The sequence below is a fragment of the Bos javanicus genome, chromosome 4 (assembly GCF_032452875.1).
Source record: "Bos javanicus breed banteng chromosome 4, ARS-OSU_banteng_1.0, whole genome shotgun sequence".
Classification (NCBI taxonomy): Eukaryota; Metazoa; Chordata; class Mammalia; order Artiodactyla; family Bovidae; genus Bos; species Bos javanicus.
The window spans coordinates 107765404-107788454 of record NC_083871.1 but is presented as its reverse complement, the minus strand read 5'-3'; the positions used below and the strand labels follow the sequence as shown (position 1 = coordinate 107788454).

At 42.9% G+C, this 23051-nt stretch overlaps 1 protein-coding gene across 3 annotated transcripts in view; it reads left to right on the top strand.

Annotated features, from left to right (window-relative positions):
- Window positions 1-23051, top strand: part of TCAF1 (TRPM8 channel associated factor 1) — a 51337-nt gene that overhangs the window by 13792 nt on the left and 14494 nt on the right. For all 3 annotated transcript variants that reach the window (XM_061415002.1, XM_061415003.1, XM_061415001.1), the window contains one exon: window positions 12180-12813. In XM_061415002.1, the coding sequence (XP_061270986.1) occupies window positions 12194-12813 (620 nt within the window). In that variant the 5' untranslated portion in view covers window positions 12180-12193. The remainder of the gene's footprint in view (window positions 1-12179; window positions 12814-23051) is intronic.

The following is a 23051-nucleotide window of genomic DNA, read 5'->3' as shown; positions in this document are numbered from 1 at the left end:
GAGAGGCGCGGGCCCGGCGGGGGACAAGGTTGCGGGTACCTAAAAAGAGGGGCGGACCCCCTCGCTGTTGCGTCCCCCTTCCTGTGATTGTTTTCGGCTCTCGGGCTCTGCGTCCCTCCTGCCGCATTGCTTCTCTCCGGGTTCTGACATCTGATGTTTGTTTAATTGCTTTGTGTGGTCGAGTTACGCGCAGGCCTGGCCTAAGAGAAACAAACAGCCTCTCATCCGCAGCTTTATCGGCTGAGCCTGCCGTAGCCCCTGGGTGGTGGCAGGGCTTGCTCGGGAACACACCGGGAGCTGGGGATGGAACATCACTTCTGTCCTCCTGCCCTTTGATCTTTGCAAACACCGTCTCTGGGTCTGAGATCCCTCGCCCACTCTCATTGCCCCTTCCCCTCCCTACCCCGAGACTGGTTGGGGTGTGTGTGTGTGTGTGGGTGTGTGTGTGTGTGTGTTTGTCTAACAGGGGCGGATGATCTGTGTCCCTCCAGCCCACCCTAAGCTCCCTGCCCTCAGGCCTGAGAATTCCATGCCAATGCACGCGAGCTTTCCGTGGTCTCCCCTCCCCTCACCCCTCCGCCCCCTGCTTCCCCCATCTCAACCCCCTCTCCACTCCTCTGACGTCACCGACATGCTCTTTGCTGACTGGCTCCGGGCCTAGGGAAGAAAATCTGGCCGACCTAGAGCCTGGAAGGGGAAAGTGGGAGAGGGATCCCACACCAGAACTTTAGTGCTGACAGCCGCCGCAGAGCTGACTGACCTCTCCCACACTGTCCATGTGATAGACACCTTGGAAAGCAGGCTGATCAATAGTAAGAAGCGGCAGGTAGATTTAAAAACAAAAAACTCAGGTCTCATTCCTGGGCCCATACTCTTCCATTACTCGATTTTCCTGGGAATTACCGAGTGAGAAAAGTGGGCAAATATGAGTGAGAGAAAGACAGAGAGCCCCCGGAGGGAACTTGGGGATTAAGAAAAGATTGCATTAAGGTTGAACTGGAAGAATAGAAAAAGCAAAGTCTTGAATGCCTACATTTATGGAGATGGGGAAGGAATTGATTCTGGAAGGCCACAAGAGTGCCTTGAAAGATATTAATAATGGTCTGTCTTTTAGGCTAGGTGATTGGTATATGGAAGTTTAATTTTGTGTATTGTTCTATGATTATTTTAACATCGTATTCTAACATGTGCATTAGTGTGTGTGTGTTCAGTGGTGTCAGACTCTTTGTGACCCTTCTAACGATAGCTCGCCAGGCTTCTCTGTCCATGGGGCTTTCAGGCAAGAATACTGGAGTGGATTGCCATTCCCTTCTCCAGGGGATCTTCTTGGCCCGAGGATCAAACCCACGTCTCCTGCATCTCCTACACTGGCAGGCAGATTCTTTACTACTAATACCATCTGGGAAGCCCTCTATGTGCATTACATATTCTTTTAAATGTATGGATTAAACCATTTTAAGTGAAAATCAAATCAATAGATTGAACTGGTAATATCTAAAACAGAATGTGAAAGGTGTTGAACCCACCCTGATTATGGCTACTATTAGCAGAAGATGGTGGACACTGGAAAAGATATTAGACATGTAAAGAAAAAGAAACAAGAGGTTGCTGGTAAAAATGGACCAGGACCTGTAGAGTTGGTGTCTGTGATATGAATCATTTTTCAAGGCCAGAGTGGCTATATGCTGTAGAAGTGATCCCAAGTTTGCCCTTCATACCCACATCCATCATTCAGTCATTCATCTATGGAGTACCTGTTCATTCCTGGGGGTGGAATCCAACTATATAAAACATGTCCCCTGACCTCAGATACTTATTCTACTTTGGGGACTTAAAATCAAGCTATAATGTAGGTGTGATACAGTATCCAAAGCTAGCCCTCTACCTTCTCTCTCTTACAGATACAGCTCTTAAAAGGAGACCCTGTGCATGTACCATGGGGCCTCTTTGTAGTAGAGGCAAGGGACTTATAAAGCTCTATCCCCTAAGTTACAAATTGTGCCCGAGATACCTTCTGCTTTAGAAGTACCTTGGGTTTCATTAGCTAGTGGGCCTGGAGAAAGCAGGGAAAGCAGGATCCATAAGGAGAACCAAAGATGAACTTAACGGGAGAAATAAGGATTCCCCCAGGCTGTGTCCATCTGTGCTCATAAAGCTAGGAGGGCAGACAGGAATTCAAACACAAGAAGGAAGCGTTTGGTTTAAAAATCAAGCGTTGGGGTCACTGTTAGCTGGTTAAAGCGGGGATAGAATTAGCTGCAAAATTCAAGGAACCTCCACAGAGGAGGAAATCAGATTTATTGGTGGACAAATGCATAATTTATCGGGAGATGAAGAAAGATGTTTTAGGATGAGTGAAATAGAATCAGTTGATGAATCTAATCATTTATATATTCAATTGTTTAATGGGTTTACTTGACTGAATTTGTATTATCTGTGCTATTCTGGGGCTTTGCAGGTGGCACTCGTGGTAAAGAACCCGCCTGCCAATGCAGGAAACATAATGAGACTTGGGTTTGATCCCTGGGTTTGAAGATCCCCTGGAGGAGGACATGGAAACCCACTCCAGTATTCTTGCCTGAGAATCCCATGGACAGAGGAGCCTGGTGGGCTGTGGTTCATAGGGTTGCAAAGAGTTGGACACAACTGAAGTGACTTAGTGTGTATGCAAATGCTATTTTTAATTATTATAGTAATACATACAACAATTCAAAGGAAGTAGATGCTTACTCCTCAGAAGAAAAGCTATGACAAACGTAGAAAGCATATTAAAAAGGCAGAGACATCACTTTGTTGACAAAGATCCATATAGTCAAAGCTATTGTTTTGCCAGTAATCACGTATGGATGTGAGAGTTGGACCATAAAAAAGGCTGAGTGGTAAAGAATTGATGCTTTCAAATTGAGGTGCTGGAGAAGACTCTTGAGAATCCCTTGGACAACAGGGAGATTAAACCACTCAGTTCTAAAGGAAATCAATATTCATTGGAAGGACTGATGCTGAAGCTCCAATACTTTGGCCACCTGATACAAAGAACTGACTCACTGGAAAAGACCCTGAAGCTGGGAAAGACTGAAGGCAAAAGAAGGGGGCAGCAGAGGAAGAAATGGTTGGATGGCATCACTGATTCAATGGACAAGAGTCTGACCAAATTCCAGGAGATACAAAGCCAGTGCTCTAGGACAACCCAGAGGGATGGGGCAGGGAGTGGGGTTCAGGATGGGGAGACACCTGTGCACCCATGGGTGATTCATTTTGATGTATAGCAAAACCCACCACAGTATTATAAAGTAATTATCCTCCAATTAAAATAGATAAATTAATTTTTTAAAAAAACCTCTAGGAGATAGTGGAGGACAGACGAGCCTGGTGTGCTACAGTCCATGGGGTCGCAAAGAGTCAGGCATGACTTAGTGACTGAACAACAGACTTATATAAGGAGAATGAATACTGTTCACCTCTTCCTTTCCTATGCAGTCAGTGTTAGCTTGTTGAAATGTGGCCTCCATAGATTTTCAGGATGAGAAACCCAAGTAAGACTGTAGGTGTTGCGAGAGGGCATCAGAGGGCAGACACACTGAAACCATAATCACAGAAAACTAGCCAATATGATCACACAGAACACAGCCTTGTCTAACTCAGTGAAACTAAGCCATGCGTGTGGGGCCACCCAAGACAGATGGGCCATGGTGGAGAGCTCTGACAGAATGTGGTCCACTGGAGAAGAGAATGGCAAACCACTTCAGTATTCTTGCCTTGAGAACCCCATGAACAGTATGAAAAGGCAAAATGATAGGATACTTAAAGAGGAACTCCCCAGGTCGGTAGGTGCCCAATATGCTACTGGAGATCAGTGGAGATATAACTCCAGAAAGATGAAGGGATGGAGCCAAAGCAAAAACAATACCCAGTTGTGGATGTGACTGGTGATAGAAGCAAGGTCCAATGCTATAAAGAGCGATATTGCATAGGAACCTGGAATGTCAGGTCCATGAATCAGGGCAAATTGGAAGTGGTCAAACAGGAGATGGCAAGAGTGAACGTCGACATTCTAGGAATCAGCGAACTAAAATGGACTGGAATGGGTGAGTTTAATTCAGATGACCATTATATCTACTACTGAGGGCAGGAATCCCTTAGAAGAAATGGAGTAGCCATCATGGTCAACAAAAGAGTCTGAAATACAGTACTTGAATGCAATTTCAAAAACAACAAAATGATCTCTGTTCATTTCCAAGGCAAACCATTCAATATCACAGTAATCCAAACCTATGTCCCAACCAGTAACGTTGAAGAAGCTGAAGTTGAACGGTTCTATGAAGACCTACAAGACCTTTTAGAACTAACACCCAAAAAAGATGTCCTTTTCATTATAGGGGACTGGAATGCAAAAGTAGGAAGTCAAAAAACACCTGGAGTAACAGGCAAATTTGGCCTTGGAGTACGGAATAAAGCAGGGCAAAGACTAATAGAGTTTTGCCAAGAGAACACACTGGTCATAGCAAACACCCTCTTCCAACAACACAAGAGAAGTTTCTACACATGGACATCACCAGATGGTCAACACTGAAATCAGATTGATTATATTCTTTGCAGCCAAAGATGGAGAAGTTCTATACAGTCAGCAAAAACAAGACCGGGAGCTGACTGTGGCTCAGATCATGAACTCCTTATTGTCAAATTCAGACTTAAATTGATGAAAGTAGAGAAAACCACTAGACCATTCAGGTATGACCTAAATCAAATCCCTTATGATTATACAGTGGAAGTGAGAAATAGATTTAAAGGACTAGATCTGATAGACAGGGTGCCTGATGAACTATGGAATAAGGTTCGTGACATTGTACAGGAGACAGGGATCAAGACCATCCCCGAGAAAAAGAAATGCAAAAAAGCAAAATGGCTGTCTGGGGAGGCCTTACAAATAGCTGTGAAAAGAAGAGAAGTGAAAAGCACAGGAGAAAAGGAAAGATATAAGCATCTGAATGCAGAATTCCAAAGAATAGCAAGGAGAGATAAAAAAAGCTTTCCTCAGTGATCAGTGCAAAGAATTAGAGGAAAACAACAGAATGGAAAAGACTAGAGATCTCTTCAAGAAAATTAGAGCTACCAAGGGAATATTTCATGCAAAGATGAGCTAGATAAAGGACAGAAATGGTATGGACCTAACAGAAGCAGAAGATAGTAAGCAGAGGTGGCAAGAATACACAGAAGAACTGTACAAAAAAGAGCTTCATGACACAGATAATCACGATGGTGTGATCACTGACCTAGAGCCAGACATCCTGGAATGTGAAGTCAAGTGGGCCTTAGAAAGCATCACTACGAACAAAGCTAGTGGAGGTGATGGAATTCCAGTTGAGCTCTTTCAAATCCTGAAAGATGATGCTGTGAAAGTGCTGCACTCAATATGCCAGCAAATTTGGAAAACTCAGCAGTGGCCACAGGACTGGAAAAGGTCAGTTTTCATTCCAATCCCAAGGAAAGGCAATGCCAAAGAATGCTCAAACTACCGCAAAATTGCATTCATCTCACATGGTAGTAAAGTAATGCTCAAAATTCTCCAAGCCAGGCTTCAGCAGTACGTGAACCGTGAACTTCCAGATGTTCAAGCTGGTTTTAGAAAAGGCAGAGGAACCAGAGATCAAATTGCCAGCATCCACTGGATCATCAAGTGGATCATCAGCAAGAAATTTCCAGAAAAACATCTATTTCTGCTTTATTGACTATGCCAAAGCCTTTGACTGTGTAGCTCACAACAAACTGGAAAATTCTGAAAGAGATGGGAATACCAGACCACCTAACCTGCCTCTTGAGAAACCTGTATGCAGGTCAGGAAGCAACAGTTAGAACTGGACATGGTACAACAGACTGGTTCCAAACAGGAAAAGGAGTTCGTCAAGGCTGTATATTGTCACCCTGCTTGTTTAACTTATATGCAGAGTACATCATGAGAAATGTGGGGTGGAAAGAAGCACAAGCTGGAATCAAGATTGCCGGGAGAAATATCAATAACCTCAGATATGCAGATGACACCACCCTTATGGCAGAAAATGAAGAGGAACTAAAGAGCTTCTTGATGAAAGTGAAAGAGGAGAGTGAAAAAGTTGGCTTAAAGCTCAAGATTCAGAAAATGAAGATCATGGCATCTGGTCCCATCACTTCATGGGAAATAGATGGGGAAACAGTGGAAACAGTGTCAGACTTTGTTTTGGCGGGCTCCAAAATCACTGCAGATGGTGATTGCAGCCATGAAATTAAAAGACGCTTACTCCTTGGAAGGAAAGTTATGACCAACCTAGATAGCATATTCAAAAGCAGAGACATTACTTTGCCAACAAATGTACATCTAGTCAAAGCTATGGTTTTTCCAGTGGTCATGTATGGATGTGAGAGTTGGACAGTGAAGAAAGCTGAGCACTGAAGAATTGATGTTTTTGAACTGTGGTGTTGGAGAAGACTCTTGAGAGTCCCTTGGACTGCAAGGAGATCCAACCAGTCCATTCTAAAGTAGATCAGTCCTGGGTGTTCATTGGAAGGACTGATGCTAAAGCTGAAACTCCAATACTTTGGCCACCTCATGTGAAGAGTTGACTCATTGGAAAAGACTCTGATGCTGGGAGGGATTGGGGCCAGGAGGAGAAGGGGACGACAGAGGATGAGATGGCTGGATGGCATGACCGACTCGATGGACATGAGTCTGAGTGAACTCCGGGAGTTGGTGATGGACAGTGAGGCCTGGCGTGCTGCGATTCATGGGTCGCAAAGAGTCAGACACGACTGAGCGACTGAACTGAACTGATAGTCAAAGCTATGGTTTTTCCAGTTGTCATGTATGGCTGTGAGAGTTGGACCATAAAGTAGGCTGAGCACCGAAGAATTGATGCTTTCGAACTACGGTGCTGGAGAAGACTCTTGACAGTCCCTTGGTCAGTAAAGAGATCAAACCAGTCAATCCCAAAGAAAATCAATCCTGAATATTCACTGGAAGGACTGATGCTGAGGCTTAAGCTCCAATACTTTGGCCAGCTGATGTAAAGATCCAAGTCATTGGAAAAGACACTAATGCTGGGAGAGATTGAGGGCAGGAGAAGAAGGGGACAACAGAGGGTGAGATGGTTGGATGGCATCACCGACTTGATGGACATGAGTTTGAGCAACTTAGAATACAGTGAAGGACAGGGAGGCCTGGTGGGCTGCAGTCTGTGGAGTCTCAAAGAGTCAGACATGACTGAGCAACTGTGCAACAACAGTAAAATTCCGAGTAACAGACTTATGTGTTTCTGGTACTTAAGAACATGGACTGCAATACTAGACTTCCTGGGTTTGAATGGTTAATCGATCTCTTACCACTTATGTGACTTAACCAAGTAGCAAATCCTCTGGCCATCAAGTTTTCTGTTTTTTTTGTTGTTGTTGTTTGGTTTCGGCTATTTTTAAAATTGGAATAGTGATAGCACATACCTCAGTGGTTTATTGTCAGAATTAAATAATGTATATAAAGCATTTATAATGATGCTTGGAGCCTGGTAAGCACTATATCGTTACTACTCCTAAAATTACTATTATTAGTTTCTCTATCCATATAAAAGTGGGTTTGTGTCCTACATATTGCAGTGATTTGAAATTTTTACTTCAGATGTATCTGGGACATTCTTCTAGGTATGAAAACTGGATTTAACTCTATTCTTTGTAATAGCTTTGTAATACCTATTATCATACTTTACTCGAACATTTCTCCCTCTCAAAACTTGTCTTGCCACATTCACAGCATTGCTATCAGATCAGGGCTAACACAGTAGCCTCACTCACAGTGCAGGAAAGGGGAAAACTGACGTAGAGGGCGTGCTCCGGTGTTTCTTCCCAAACCCCACTCCCCTCAGGCCACCACCCCTCTAGCCCAGGAACCAACTCAGCAGGAAATCACCCCTCTTCTCCCTTGTTCCCTACTTTTCAAACCTCCAGGCCACCTGTCCATGCCTTTGGTCACTTCTCCACAGATATTTCTTCTCCCATGAACCAGCTTAGAGTACAGCTAGAGAGAGAAAATTACGAGTCCCCTGCTCTAGGCGACTTCAGAGTATCAACACTACCGACAGTATGGCAGCTGTTGCAGAGTGTGTATGGGTGGTGGGTAGGGGCTGCACCCCAGGGTCTCACGGTGGACACCATGGCCTGTCTGGGGGGTATGGGGAAGTTGGATCAGCGATCCTGCACCCTCGGGAGTCAAAAACTGGTTCTGGGAAGCCTTCCTTGTCATCTGTCCATCTCCACGTCTCGGTTTGTCGTGTATCTATCTATATTTGTAGTTTTGTGTAGTGGTGAGCAACCTTGTATGTGTGTCTTTCATACTGCTGCTCTGATTTTTGTAAGAAAGGTTATTAGGTTTGCTGGTCTGAGGATGGGCACACCTTTGAAACTGAGTTGCCCCTGTCAGATTGCTTTCAGATTCTCAGGCCTTTCACAGACCGTGCTAGTGTTTCCAAAGCCTCTGGGACATTGGGATGTCAATTATCTTCATCTTCTCCTCCTCCTCTTCCTCTTTCTTCTTTGCCCCCTTCCCCACTTCTTTTCATATAAGCTTATGGAAAAACATATATGTTATTTCAATTTCCTGTGAGATTGAGCATATTTCCATTGATTAATTGGCTATTTAAGTTTCCTCTTCTGGACGGCAAAGCATTTGTCTACAATGCGGGAGACCCGGGTTCCATCCCTGGGTCGGGAAGATCCCCTGGAGAAGGAAATAGCAATCCACTCCAGTACTATTGCCTGGAAAGTCCCATGGACAGAGGAGCCTGGTAGGCTACAGTCCATGGGGTCACAAAGAGCCAGACACGACTGAGCGACTTCACTTCCGACTTCACTTTCTGTGACCAGCTTCTCTTAGAAGGGGAGGATTTTGGTGGCTTGAAAGATGTGGGAGTGGGAACCAGAAGAAAGAGAATGGAAAGAGAATCTCAAGTTAGAGCAGGCCCAGGAAGGCCAAGTATCCTGGAAGCTGCTGGAGACACGCTGGAAAGTGAGGAGCAACCAGACCTGGAGGCCTTAAACCCCAGGAGGAAGCTCAGATTTTCCCCTGTGGGCAAAGATGAAGCTCTGGGTCTTCTTTTCTGGGAAATAATACAATCTGTGACTGTAGAAGAATAAAGGTGAGAACAGATACTGATGACGTAGAAGCCAGATGCTTTTGTCCAGGAATGAATTACTGAGGACCTAAACTAGGTTAGCGGAAGCGTGTGTTGGAAACCATGATGGACAACGCTATGGCCAGCTGGATGTGGAGCAGGAGGGAGAGGAGACACAACTGTGACTCCTTGTGCTTGCTGTCCCGGCTGTTTGTGGACCCCAGGAGGAGCAGGGGCAGGACAAGCCCTCATTAACCAACTGTCTGCTGATTGTATCTTCTCTGTGGGGTGCAGATTACTCTTTAACAACTAGGGACCTCGAGCTTATGGAATTTACCCAAGAGGAGCTAATTTGGAGGGGGAAAAGTTAAGACTTTGTAGTTTTGAGACAGTTACAAATGGCAGAATGTACTTTCAGTAGGGCTCTTGCGTTTATTAGTTATGTCAGGACCAGGGCCTTTGCATCCGTGGCGTGGGGAAGGCACAGACAAGGGCTATGCCAAGGATTTTTTCAAGAACCCATCAAAATATTTAACTAAAGATAATCAGTAGTGTTAGTATTGGCTCTAAAATATGAACTCTATAAAAATCAAAGTCAATAAATACTTAATCCAGTGTTGGTAAAAATCTAACATTGGATTTTTTTCACTTTATAAGAGTTTCCTATTATCAGATCAGATCAGATCAGATCAGTCACTCAGTCGTGTCCGACTCTTTGAGACCCCATGAATCGCAGCACGCCAGGCCTCCCTGTCCATCACCAACTCCCAGAGTTCACTCAGACTCACGTCCATCGAGTCAGTGATGCCATCCAGCCATCTCATCCTCTGTTGTCCCTTTCTCCTCTTGCCCCCAATCCCTCCCAGCATCAGAGTCTTTTCCAATGAGTCAACTCTTCGCATGAGGTGGCCAAAGTACTGGAGTTTCAATACACATACTTAAATAGTTACTCTTAATCAAGTAATTTTAAGCGAAGATTTATATACACACACATACACACATATATATATATGTATAATAAGTAATTGATACTCATATACATATAAATATATATATTTATATATATATGGGCTTCCCTGGTGGCTCAGACTGTAAAGAATCCACCTGCAATGCACGAGACGAGGGTTCTATCCCTGGGCCGAGAAGATCCCCTGGAGAAGGGAATGGCAACCCATTCCAGTATTTTTGCCTGGAGAATCTCATGGACAGAGAAGCCAGGGGAGCTACAGTCCATGGGGTCGCAAAGACTCTGGGTGACTAAGCACACACGCATGCATTTATATGCATTATATATATATAGTAGTTTGTTGTTTAGTTGCTAAGTTACATCTGACTGTTTTGCAACCCCATGGACTATAGCCCACACAGTGTGTGTGTGTGTGTGTGTGTGTATAAAATTACTCTTAATCTAGTAATTTTAAGCAAAGATATATATACACATATATCTGTGTGTGTGTATATATATATATATATAAAATATACTTTAGATCAAGTAATTTTAGGCAATAAAATAAATAATGGAAGGGCACTTAACCAATGCTAACCAATGCTATTCCTTTCATCTTCAAAACAGTCCTGTGTGGTAGATGCCATTTTTCCTACTTAATGAATGAGGAAACCAAGTCTGAGAAGTGTTGCCTGATCTCAGTTAGTAAACAGCAGAGCTGAGATTCAAACCCAGACAGCCTAACTCCAGAGCCTAAGCGTGTATTAATAATTGCTTTGCCATCATACCTTGAGTGAGACAAGGAAAAAGAGGTAAGGGCCAAAGATAAACACCTAAGGAATCTCTGCATTTTCAGAAGAGGGAAGGAGAGGCCAGGAAGGAAGCGGTTCAAGAGGTTGCAGACCATGAGCCTGGCCATAAGTTTAGAGGTGGTAAGAGCCTCGGGGACCAGGGAGCAGCATTGTCCAGAGCCACTGAGTGGTCAGGGAGGATGGTGAGGACTGGTTGTCCTGACTGTTAAACAGTCTGTCCATGAGGGAAGTGCTTCAGTAAAGGGCACATAGAGGAGGTCAGAGTGCAGAGTGACCTTAAGCAGGGAGCTCAAGGTGAAGAAGCAGAGGGTTTTTGTGACTGCACATCTATTGACATATACACCTTTTGCTGCTATGTCTGGGTGCAAGTAATAATCTGCTATCAATTCATAATGTATTACTTTCTGCTTTTGGTTTTCTGGGCCCACGCTGAGATTAATATGATCAGTGTGAGCGCCGAGTGGGGTGGAGCGGGGGTGGGGAGACAGCGCGCTGCACCACTGTGTTGCTTTCCTGTGGTTGCTGCAGTAAAGTGCCACAAACTGAGTAGCTTAAAACAACAGAAATGTATTCTGTAGCAGTTCTAGAGGCTTAGATGTTTGATATCCAAGTGTTGACAGGATTGGTTCTTTCTGGAAGTTCTGAAGGAGAGTCTGTTTCATGCGTCTGGCCTACCTCTGGTGTTCACTGGCAGTCTTTGGCATTCCTTGGCTCATTGAGACATCACAGAGACCCTGATACCTGCCTACATGTTCTCATAGCCTGTGTATCTCTCCCTGGGTACCTGTGTCCCAATTTCCTCTTCTTTTAAAGACTCCAGTCATTAAATTGTGTGCTTAGTCACTCAGGCATGTCTGACACTTTGCGACCCTTTGGACTATCGCCCACCAGGCTTCTCGGTCCATGGGATTTTTCAGGCAAGAATCTGCAAAGACTCTATTTCCAAATAAGGTCATACAGGTACTGGGAGTTAGTACTTGAACGTATGTCTTTGGAGACACAGTTCTGCCTTTGTTCTTAACTCCTGTTTGTTTCCTTCTGTGACGGAAATGCGTGGAGCTCACTTAGTTTGACAGTAAGAGTGTTAATGGACAGGGCACAACAGGGTCTCCTGGGTTGGAGACACCGACAGCCTTGAGTGCTTGAGTGCTTGAGTGCTTGAGTCTGTTCACAGCGTCGGTCTCATCTGCTCAGTGGGAAGAGCTGCCCCAGCTAGGGAAGAGTGAACTGCTTGGCTCGTTTGTTTGTTTACCGATTCTTCACCAGGCTGAGTCTTTGCTTTCCTCTCTGCAGAAGCCGGTCCAGCCATGGCGACTCCGTCTGCTGCCTTCGAGGCCCTTATGAATGGAGTGACAAGCTGGGATGTCCCCGAAGACGCCGTCCCGTGTGAACTGCTTCTTATCGGAGAAGCCTCCTTCCCGGTGATGGTGAATGACATGGGCCAGGTCCTCATCGCGGCCTCCTCCTATGGCCGAGGCCGCCTGGTGGTGGTGTCCCACGAGGACTACTTGGTGGAGGCCCAGCTCACTCCCTTTCTCCTCAACGCAGTGGGTTGGCTTTGCTCTTCCCCCGGGGCTCCCGTGGGTGTGCACCCCTCCCTGGCACCTCTGGCCAAAATCCTGGAGGGCTCTGGAGTGGAGGCAAAGGTTGAGCCCGAAGTGAAAGACTCCCTGGGCGTTTACTGCATTGATGCCTACAATGAAACCATGACTGAGAAGTTAGTCAAGTTCATGAAACGTGGAGGAGGCTTGCTTATTGGAGGCCAAGCCTGGGATTGGGCCAACCAGGGCGATGATGAAAGGGTTCTGTTCACGTTCCCAGGGAACCTCGTGACCAGCGTGGCCGGTGTGTACTTCACCGACAACAAAGGCGACACGAGCTTCTTTAAAGTCTCTAAGAAGATGCCCAAGATCCCAGTCTTGGTGAGGTGAGTGCATTAGCCCACGGGACGTTGGTCCCAGATTAAAAAGCAGACACATGGCTTCTGCCTTCAGGCTACTCCAAGGCTAACAGAAGAGAATTTGGCATTCAAACATAGATTCATCATAAGTCAACCAGAGTGTTAAAATACCCTGAGACACAGGAAGGGCAGGGTCCCTTGTTGCTGCTACATTTTCAGACCAGATTACTTAGCTCTTGGATGGGAGAAACTCCTTAGTAACCATTGTGTCCCCCAGCATCTAGCTTATAAAATGTATAGTGTACTGTAGTAGTGTTACTCGCTCAGTCGTGTCCCACGCTCTGCGATCCCACAGACTGTAGCCCGCCAGGCTCCTCTGTCCATTGGATTCTCCAGGCAAGAGTACTGGAGTGGATTGCCATTCCCTTCTCCACAGGATCTTCCTGACCCAGGGATCGAACCCGGGCCTTCTGTGTTGCAGGCAGATTCTTTACCATTTAGCTACAGGGAAGACCTAGTAAAATGTATATATTGCTGAATCTCAGGGTTGGCATGACTGATCCAGGAAGGTCATAGGTCAAGGTTGCTTGCAAATGAAATATAAGGAAAAGGAAAACAAATAAAGTCTAGAGAGCTTTCAGAAAAGTTTTGAAATATCCAACCAGATGGGATTAGGATGGAAGTAAGAGCTAGAGAGTGTTGGAGAAGACTCTTGAGAGTCCCTTGGACTGCAAGGAGATCCAACCAGTCCATTCTGAAGGAGATCAGCCCTGGGATTTCTTTGGAGGGAATGATGCTGAAGCTGAAACTCCAGTACTTTGGCCATCTCATGCGAAGAGTTGACTCATTGGAAAAGACTCTGATGCTGGGAGGGACTGGGGGCAGGAAGAGAAGGGGAAGACAGAGAATGAGATGGCTGGATGGCATCACTGACTCGATGGACGTGAGTCTGAGTGAATTCCGGGAGTTGGTGATGGACAGGGAGGCCTGGCGTGCTGCGATTCATGGGGTCGCAAAGAGTCGGACACGGCTGAGCGACTGAACTGACTGAACTGAAGAGCTAGAGAATTCAAAAGCTGAGATACAGAAAGGTGGCACATCTTTAACCTTAGAGATGACTTTATCTCTGGGAGCAAAAGACATGATGATGGAGAATGAAGGAGGCAGGTGATAGATTCAGGGACAGGCTTCATGGAAAGTTCTTTGAGGACATCACCCAACCTGTTCCATTCACATTGTCCTCCAGCACCTCATACAGTATTGAACATGGTTAGTAGGTGCTCAGTAAACACGTATTAGATGGATGATTGGATGGATGAAGAAAGAGATGAGAAGCTGGAGTAGTCCTAGCAGTAGAAAAATCACACCAGGCCATGCCTTATATTGTACATGAAAACTCTCAGCATCCTTGGAGCAAAAAGCATAGGTATTTCTGATGGGTGCAGAGTGAGGTGAGGGTGGACTGGGTGAGGAGGGCACACCAGGTTTAGTATAGAGACTTTGGGGAAGATCTGTGGCCTCTCCTTGGCATGGCACTCCTGGAACACCCCACAGCTCCATACTCACATGTGCAGTGAGAAAAGAGTTATTCAGAGACACAGAGATTGATCAGGTTGATCAAACTTCTGCTTACAAAGATCTCCATTCTACGGAACAGCAAGGTAAAACCTGAGCCTCATTCCATTAACAGCATAATCCCCTTTAGTTAAGTTAGTTTCCTTAAAAGATGTTTTTCTCTATCAAAATCATACCTGTTTTTTCTTTGGTTATGCCTGTATCTCTCTGAATCTGAAATTTTTTCCTTTGTGGTTAAATCATGTGTGTGTGTGCAAAGAAGTGGACCCACACATTTCAAACCTGTGTTGTTCAAAGGCCAGCTGTATTTTTGAATTATGATTATTCTTCATGGCATACTATTTTAAACTACTTTTTCAATATTGCTGGATCCCTTACTTTCTAATTTTTATTTTAAAATTATTAAATCACAAACCCACAATGTAACTGTTTTCATCTCTTTCCTATTCATTCATAATTTTATACCCTTGTCATCTTAATATACATGCTGTTTTGAATTCTGCTCATACACATTTTTCATTCTGTGTAATTATTAAAATTATAAAATAGATTACATTTTATGTAATCTTTAAAAATATAAAAACAATTATATATTATTACATTCTGTGTAATCTTTAAAATTGGCATTTATGTGAATGCCAATATATACCTCATTTATTTAATCATTTGGTTTCTATTGAAGCTTTGGATCTTTCATCAGTCATCTTGTAACTATGTAATACTGTATTACATATCGTCAGTTCATTTTAGAAGTATCAGACAACACTAGACACCAACATGCTTCTATTAGAATTCAGTAACAGAGGTTCTTTCCATCACTGGCCATCAAGTTCACATTGAAAGTCCCTGTGGATTTAGTTACTCTGCCCAAATGTCTTGCTATTTATTTTTAAACCCACATTTGAACATGCAAGTGTGAATTAAGATAGCTTTGACTTTGTTACTTGTACATTTCTTATTAAAATACATTCTAAATAAGATCTTAGGGTAAACTTTCTAAGAGTAAACTGTCCACAGGCCTTATCAAAATGAATCAAATTTTCAACAGAAGAAATTACTACTTTTATGATCATAAAAATAAAACCCTAAGTGATAAAGCCTTATGATCCACTTTTAGCCTGGTAAGAACACCCACAGATGTCAGGACACAAGCCTCAGAGTCACTGCCCTTACTTCCTGCCTAGAAAGCACCATGGTCTCCTTGTAGGGTACTAGCCACCACGTGGCAGGAGGAGAAAGGGACAACAGAAGATGAGATGGTTGGATTGCATCACCATCTCAATGGACATGAGTTTGAGTAAGTTCTAGGAGCTGGTGATAGACAGGGAAGCCTGGTGTGCTGCAGTCCATGGGGTTGCAAAGAGTTGGATACGACTGAGCAACTGAACTGGACTGAAGCCACCGTGTTGCCGGTATGACCACACCACCAGACTCTGTTCACTGAGCAATGTCTACTCTTCCTTCTACTTATCCTCACTGGCCTCCACTCTGCCTCCAGCTCTGAAGGCAGTGGCTGTTGCACTTTGTGTGCAGAGCCACCTTTCTATTACGCATTCATTCAAACAAATACTGGGTCCACTGTCATAAACACAGCCTCATTTCAAGACTCAGGATTCTAGTAAGAGATTTCATATCTACTGGGAAAAGCACCGTTTTAGTGGAGGCCAGCTTTTGGTTCAGTTCAATTTAGTCACTCAGTCATGTGTGACTCTTTGCGACCCCATGAATTGCAGCACGCCAGGCCTCCCTGTCCATCACCAACTCCCGGAGTTCACCCAAACCCACATCCATTGAGTCAGTGATGCCATCCACCATCTCATCCTCTGTCGTCCCCTTCTCCTCCTGCCCCCCATCCCTCCCAGCATCAGGGTTTTTTCCAATGAGTCAGCTCTTCGAATCAGGTGGCCAAAGGATTGGAGTTTCAGCTTCAACATCAGTCCTTCCAATGAACACCCAGGACTGATCTCCTTTAGGATGGACTGGTTGGATCTCCTTGCAGTCCAAGGGACTCTCAAGAGTCTTCTCCAACACCACAGTTCAAAAGCATCAATTCATTGGTGCCCAGCTTTCTTTATAGTCCAACTCTCACATTTGGTGGCTCAGATGGTAAAGTGTCTGCCTACAATGCGGGAGACCCAGGTTCGATCCCTGGGTCGGGAAGATCCCCTGGAGAAGGAAATGGCAATCCACTCCAGTACTCTTGCCTGGAAAATTCCATGGACAGAGGAGCCTGGTAAGCTACAGTCCATGGGGTTGCAAAGAGTCGGACATGACTGAGTGACTTCAATTTCTTTCTTTCTTTCTTTCACTTTCACTCACATCCATACATGACTACTGGAAAAACCATAGCCTTGACTAGACGGACTTTTGTTGGCAAAGTAATATCTCTGCTTTTTAATATGCTACCTAGGTTGGTCATAACTTTCCTTCCAAGGAGTAAGCATCTTTTAATTTCATGGCTACAATCACCATCTGCAGTGATTTTGGAGCCCCCAAAAATAAAGTCAGCCACTGTTTCCACTGTTTCCCCATCTATTTGCCATGAAGTAATGGGACGGGATGCCAGGATCTTACTTTTCTGAATGTTGAGCTTTAAGCCAACTTTTTCAATCTCCTCTTTCAGTTTCATCAAGAGGCTCTTTAGTTCTTCTTCATTTTCTGCCATAAGGGTGGTGTCATCTGCATATCTGAGGTTAATAAGTTCCGAGATAATGTCTGTTGCTTGCTCTAAAACCTTGAGCAACAGGTAAGCCTCATCTTTAAAGCAGGATTAATAATGACTACCTTTAAGAGTGGTTGTAAGAATTCAGTGAATTAAGAAACATGTTCAAAGTACCTGCTGCTGCTACTGCTAAGTCACTTCAGTCGTGTCCGACTCTGTGTGACCCCAGAGATGGCAGCCCACCAGGCTCCCCCGTCCCTGGGATTCTCCAAGCAAGAACACTGGAGTGGGTTGCCATTTCCTTCTCCAATGCATGAAAGTGAAAAAGCGAAAGTGAAGTCGCTCAGTTGTGTCCGACTCTTAGCAACCCCATGGACTGCAGCCTACCAGGCTCGTCCACCCATGGGATTTTCCAGGCAAGAGTACTGGAGTGGGTTGCCATTGCCTTCTCCTCAAAGTATCTAAAATGCTTTGTTTTGACATTAGCCTTCATGTTATGGTATATAAGCATATGAGGCCATGAATATCGTTTCCAACCATTGAGATATACCTGGCATCCATCGTTATGCTGCTTTGCCCCAAGTCATGTGTTCTACTCCAGTTGTATAAGCTATTGATATTTTAACTGATACTTTTCCTATTTCCTCCATCAAACTGAGGCAGCAGCAGCAGGACCAGCTGCCATGTTTTATCCTCTTTATGCATTTAACCAAGCAAGGGCTAGACACGGAATTGGCATTACCAATAAAGAGACTTATGCTGATTAAACATATCATTAGATAATCAGTCTAAGGGAGGTTCCGGGAGACTCAACCACAATAGTTTGCTCTATTTTTGGATGAGAAGGCCCTTGTCCCATTTTAACACAAATCTCAGGCTTCTGTTAAGAGTTCTTGTCCTGTGTTTGTTCATTCATCCATTCATTTAGGCCAGCATTTTTGTTGAGTATATGCTGTAATCTCAGGCATTATTTCTTATTTCAAGAAAATCATTTCCAGAGATCTGAGAATCAGAAGTGCAGAAACATCTCCAATAACCAGCTTGGAGGAAATACAAAAAACAAGTACCTGTTGTAGGAAGAAGTCTGTGATATCTAGGTTCAGTAGGACTCAGAAACCTGAGGTTGCAGCTAGCAATTTACGCACCGTGACTTAGCGTGTGCTTTCCACTCTCTTTCTCTCTTTAAATGGAAAGTACTTGAGTATAATAGAAGGTCCTTGACCTCATTTCAGCTATTACTCCATTGAGAATGGTTTTCAGTCTTCAGTGATCTGTGTATATTCACAATCATTAGAGATACAGAGAAAAGAATGTAGAACAACAGTCATGCTTTGAAATGTCCACATGCTCCAAATTCCTTGGCTTGAAAACACTCCTATGAAACCTGAACTGGCAGACATTAGAAACTGATGCCCAGAGAAGGCAATGGCACCCCACTCCAGTACTGTTGCCTGAAAAATCCCATGGACGGAGGAGCCTGGTGGGCTGCAGTCCATGGGGTCGCTAAGAGTCGGACACGACTGAGCGACTTCACTTTCACTTTTCACTTTCATGCATTGGAGAAGGAAATGGCAACCCACTCCAGTGTTCTTGCCTGGAGAATCCCGGGGACGGGGGAGCCTGGTGGGCTGCCGTCTATAGGGTCACACAGAGTTGGACACAACTGAGGCGATTCAGCAGCAGCAGCAGCAGAAGTTGATACCATATATAGATAGATAGATAATCTCCACTTCATTTTGAAAGATAGTCAAGGGATATTATATATAAAACAGTCTTTTGAATTCCAGATTAAGAAGATTTCAGAATTTTGAAACTTGACTATCTACGTGAAATAAGTAACCTGCCAAATTACTGAAGATAATCAACATGAATATGAGTCCCCAAGTAGTTCTGAAAATAATTGAACTCAGGTCTCCTGCATTGCAGGCAGATAAAATATCTGAACAGATATTAATAAACTTATTTGTAACAAGGATCCACAAGTCCTTGGAAGTCATTGCTAGGATAGATAGAATGCTAACTGCCAACGTTAAGTCAGGTCATGACCCAGCAAGGTGGGGTGAACATACATACCTACCAAACCTTGTGCTTCTTACTACATTCCTAGCCATTTATAATAAAATTGTATTAACTGGTTCTCACAAAACTAGAAGTTTTTAGAGAGTGAATTCAAGTGGGAAGATGTGCCACTTTAGAAAAGAAATTGCTAAATCACAATTGAGTTTTCTTTTCCTTTTTGTAAACATTTTCCCTTCTGCAATTTCAAAATAAATGCTTACTGGGAAAAAAAGAAATAGTCCCAAAGGATGAAAAGTAAAAAGTGAAAGACCTTCATCCCCCACCTCTGCCTCCTACTAATTCTTCTGTCCAGAGGTAATCACTGCTTATAGTTTGCACTGTGTCTTTTTTGATACTAACTCTATATGAACTCTTTCAGAAATAAGAGGAGAGGAAAGTTTTTGTAGTTTGATTTATTAAACCAGTATTTCTCTGATATTAAAGCCAAAGAAAGACATTGTAAGACAAGAAAACTCAGAGCAATGTCCCTCATGAACATAGATGCAAAAATTCTTAATAAAATATTGTAAATAGATGATGATATGTAAAAAGGATAATCAGTTCAGTTCAGTTCAGTTGCTCAGTTGTGTCCGACTCTTTGCGACCCCATGAATTGCAGCACGCCAGGCCTCCCTGCCCATCACCATCTCCCGGAGTTCACTCAGACTCACGTCCATCGAGTCAGTGAGGCCATCCAGCCATCTCATCCTCTGTCGTCCCCTTCTGCCCCCAATCCCTCCCAGCATCAGAGTCTTTTCCAATGAGTCAACTCTTCGCTTGAGGTGGCCAAAGTACTGGAGTTTCAGCTTCAGCATCAGTCCTTCCAAAGAACACCCAGGGCTGATTTCCTTTAGAATGGACTGGTTGGATCTCCTTGCAGTCCAAGGGACTCTCGAGAGTCTTCTCCAACACCACAGTTCAAAAGCATCAATTCTTCGGCGCTCAGCCTTCTTCACAGTCCAACTCTCACATCCATACATGACCACAGGAAAAACCAAAGCCTTGACTAGATGGACCTTTGTTGGCAAACTAATGTCTCTGCTTTAGAATATGCTGTCTAGGTTGCTCATAACTTTCCTTCCAAAAAGGATAAGACATCATGACAAATAAGGCTTGTTCTAGGACTGCTTGGCTGGTTTAACATTCAGATATCAAATTAATTCACAGTTTATTTTCTTAATGCAAAATAAATGAGAAACATCATATAATTCAATAGTTGCACACAGACAGAAAAAAAGAACTGACAAAATTCAATATCAAATCATGATAAAATTTCCACAAAGCAGAAATAAAAGGAAACTGCTCAGTGTGATGAGTCCTCTTTGAAAAGCCGATAGCCAAGAGCATACTTTCTGGTGAAATACCCTCAGATTGAGAACAAGGCCAGGAAGGATATTTTTATATAACATTGTACTTAAGTTTCTAGCCAGTGCAGTAAGGCAAGTAAAAAAGCATAGAGATTAAATTTAAGAAGCACACCTATGTTTGTTTGCAGAAAACATGATTTTCTATGTAAAATATTCTTAAAACTGCAAAAAAAAAAAAAAAGCCACTGTAATAATTGAGTTTAGCAAGGTTTCAGGATACAAAGTCAATATACAAAAATAAATTGTATTTTTATATAGTAGTAATTGATCATTGAAATTAAAAATACAATATCTGTTAAGACAGGGTCCCACATCATGAAATACTAGCAAATAAATTTAACAAAATGTGTCACACAACATGTATGCTGAAAATCACAAAACATCACTGGGAGAAATTAAATAAAACCTAAAGAAATAGTGAAATACACCATGTTGATGGATCGGGACACTCAGTATTTTTAAGATGTCAATTTTTCCCCAAATTAGCTATAGATTCAGTCCAATCCCAACCAAAGTTCAAACTGGTTCTAAAATTAAATGCAAGTGAAAATAACTAACATAATTTCCAGATTTACTGGGAAGCTAAAGTGATCAAAACACTGTATAATAATTGTCAATCTTCTGTTATCACCTCTGATTGGAGGTCATAATTAGAATGCTTTCGTCACCCCTAGAGAGTAAAAGAACAGGGAAACCTGGCATGCTGCAGTCCACGGGGTCGCTAAGAGCTGGGCACGACTGAACAATGGACAACAGAGATAATGAAAGATTCCACTCTTGGTTTCTTTCAGTGCATGTGTGGTTTCATTTGTAAAATTTATATCTCTGATACATTTGAAAATTTTACTATGTATTTGGGTGACGTATAGGTCCAGTTGCTCTTTTCCCAGTAATATAAAATGCCACCTTTTATTATACATTAATACCCATGTTTACCATGTTGCCTTTAATTTTTTAACAAATGTACATTTTTCTGTCTGAGTTGACAATTAACTTGTTTTTATAATCTACCTTTTCACTCAAAACAAGAATTCCATTTCTCCCATCCTTACACTTTTCTGTGCTCACTGCTTACTACCCAAGTTTTGAAATCATCTGGTTTTCTGGTTGTAATTTGGTTTTGCCTTAGCTTTGTTTCTTTGTTCGCTTTGTTTTTAATATTGTGTCTCCTATTAATTCAGAGTGATTTCTTGCCAATCACATAAAATATCACAAGCACTTTATCAGCAGTTTTTCAGCATCAGTTATACAGTACATGGGCACTTTTGCCCATCACTGCTTCGTGTAGACAATCTGTTCCTATATTGTATTCATTTTTGTTTTTCTAGACCTACAGCGTAACCTCAAGTCACTTCTCTGAAAACCTTTAGTGAGTGGTGAATTTCAGCAATCCTTTTGACACTTTCAGTATTCCCTATGCAGTGAAGAGTCTTGCTGTAGAATATTTTCATTGCACTGAAATACTATTTTTAGGGCACTGATTTCACTTTTTTCTTTGTAGGTAGTTTGGTTTTTGCTTTCCCTTGTCCTTTGAAGCTCATAAACTTGCTATGAATTGACCAGACCTTCTCTATTTCATTTATACGGATTTGCATTCATATAATCAGTTCAATTCAGTTGCTCAGTCGTGTCCAACTCTTGGTGACCCCATGGACTGCAGCACGCCAGGCTTCCCTGTCCATCACCAACTCCCAAAGCCTTCTCAAACTCATGTCCATAGAGTCGGTAATGTCATTTCATTGTAAAAACTCAGATCTTTTTTTCAGCACAAAGAAATTTTCATCAAATTAAATGTTTATTTCTTCTTTGTTCTTTGCTTTTAGAACTTCTTGCTAGCCATTAGTCTTCTTATCTATCCTTCATTTTCTCTTAATGAATCACTTCACTCAACCTGCCTATTGGTTTATTCATAGTCTTCAGCTATATCAATACTTATTTTTCTGCCCTTGTATTAAATAGGATTGTCTGTTTGGCAGTTATATTTTTATTCTGATTATTAACTTTTTATAGCAGCCTGTCTCCTTTTTTTTCCTGCAGAGAGATAATGTATCTCAAAACTTTCCAATGATATACAATATTTATTTAGGACCTTCTCCAGTTATCACTTATTTTGGAGGGAGTTGGTTTTCCCTTTGTTTAGATTGGTGCTTATATTTCATGCTATTAATTTTCATCAAATATTTTTGATTTCTGTTTAAGTGTTAAATGGCATTGAATTTCTAGATTGGTCATTATTGGTTACTGAAGTACATTTTCTCAGGACAAATGATAACCCCTGTTGTTTTTGTTTTCTTGATCTTCTCTTTCACTTATGTGCAGTTCCAGATTCTTCTTTTCTCTTAGGTTTCTGATCAATCTGATTTTGTTTGGTTTATCTTTCCTATTAATACCTCCTGTCCCAGTTTGCTGACTGCACCCTTCTTGAAATCTAGTACTATCATGGTTTTATTCTTTTTTATGTAACTTTTGTTTCATTTCAAAACAGAGAGGGACAGGAAAAGTCAAAATCCACTTCAAGTTTTTTAATGAAACAATCATTTGTCTTCCCCTGCACATAAGTCGTGGCTGTTGGAAATAACAGACGAAATGACGATGTCCCAGCC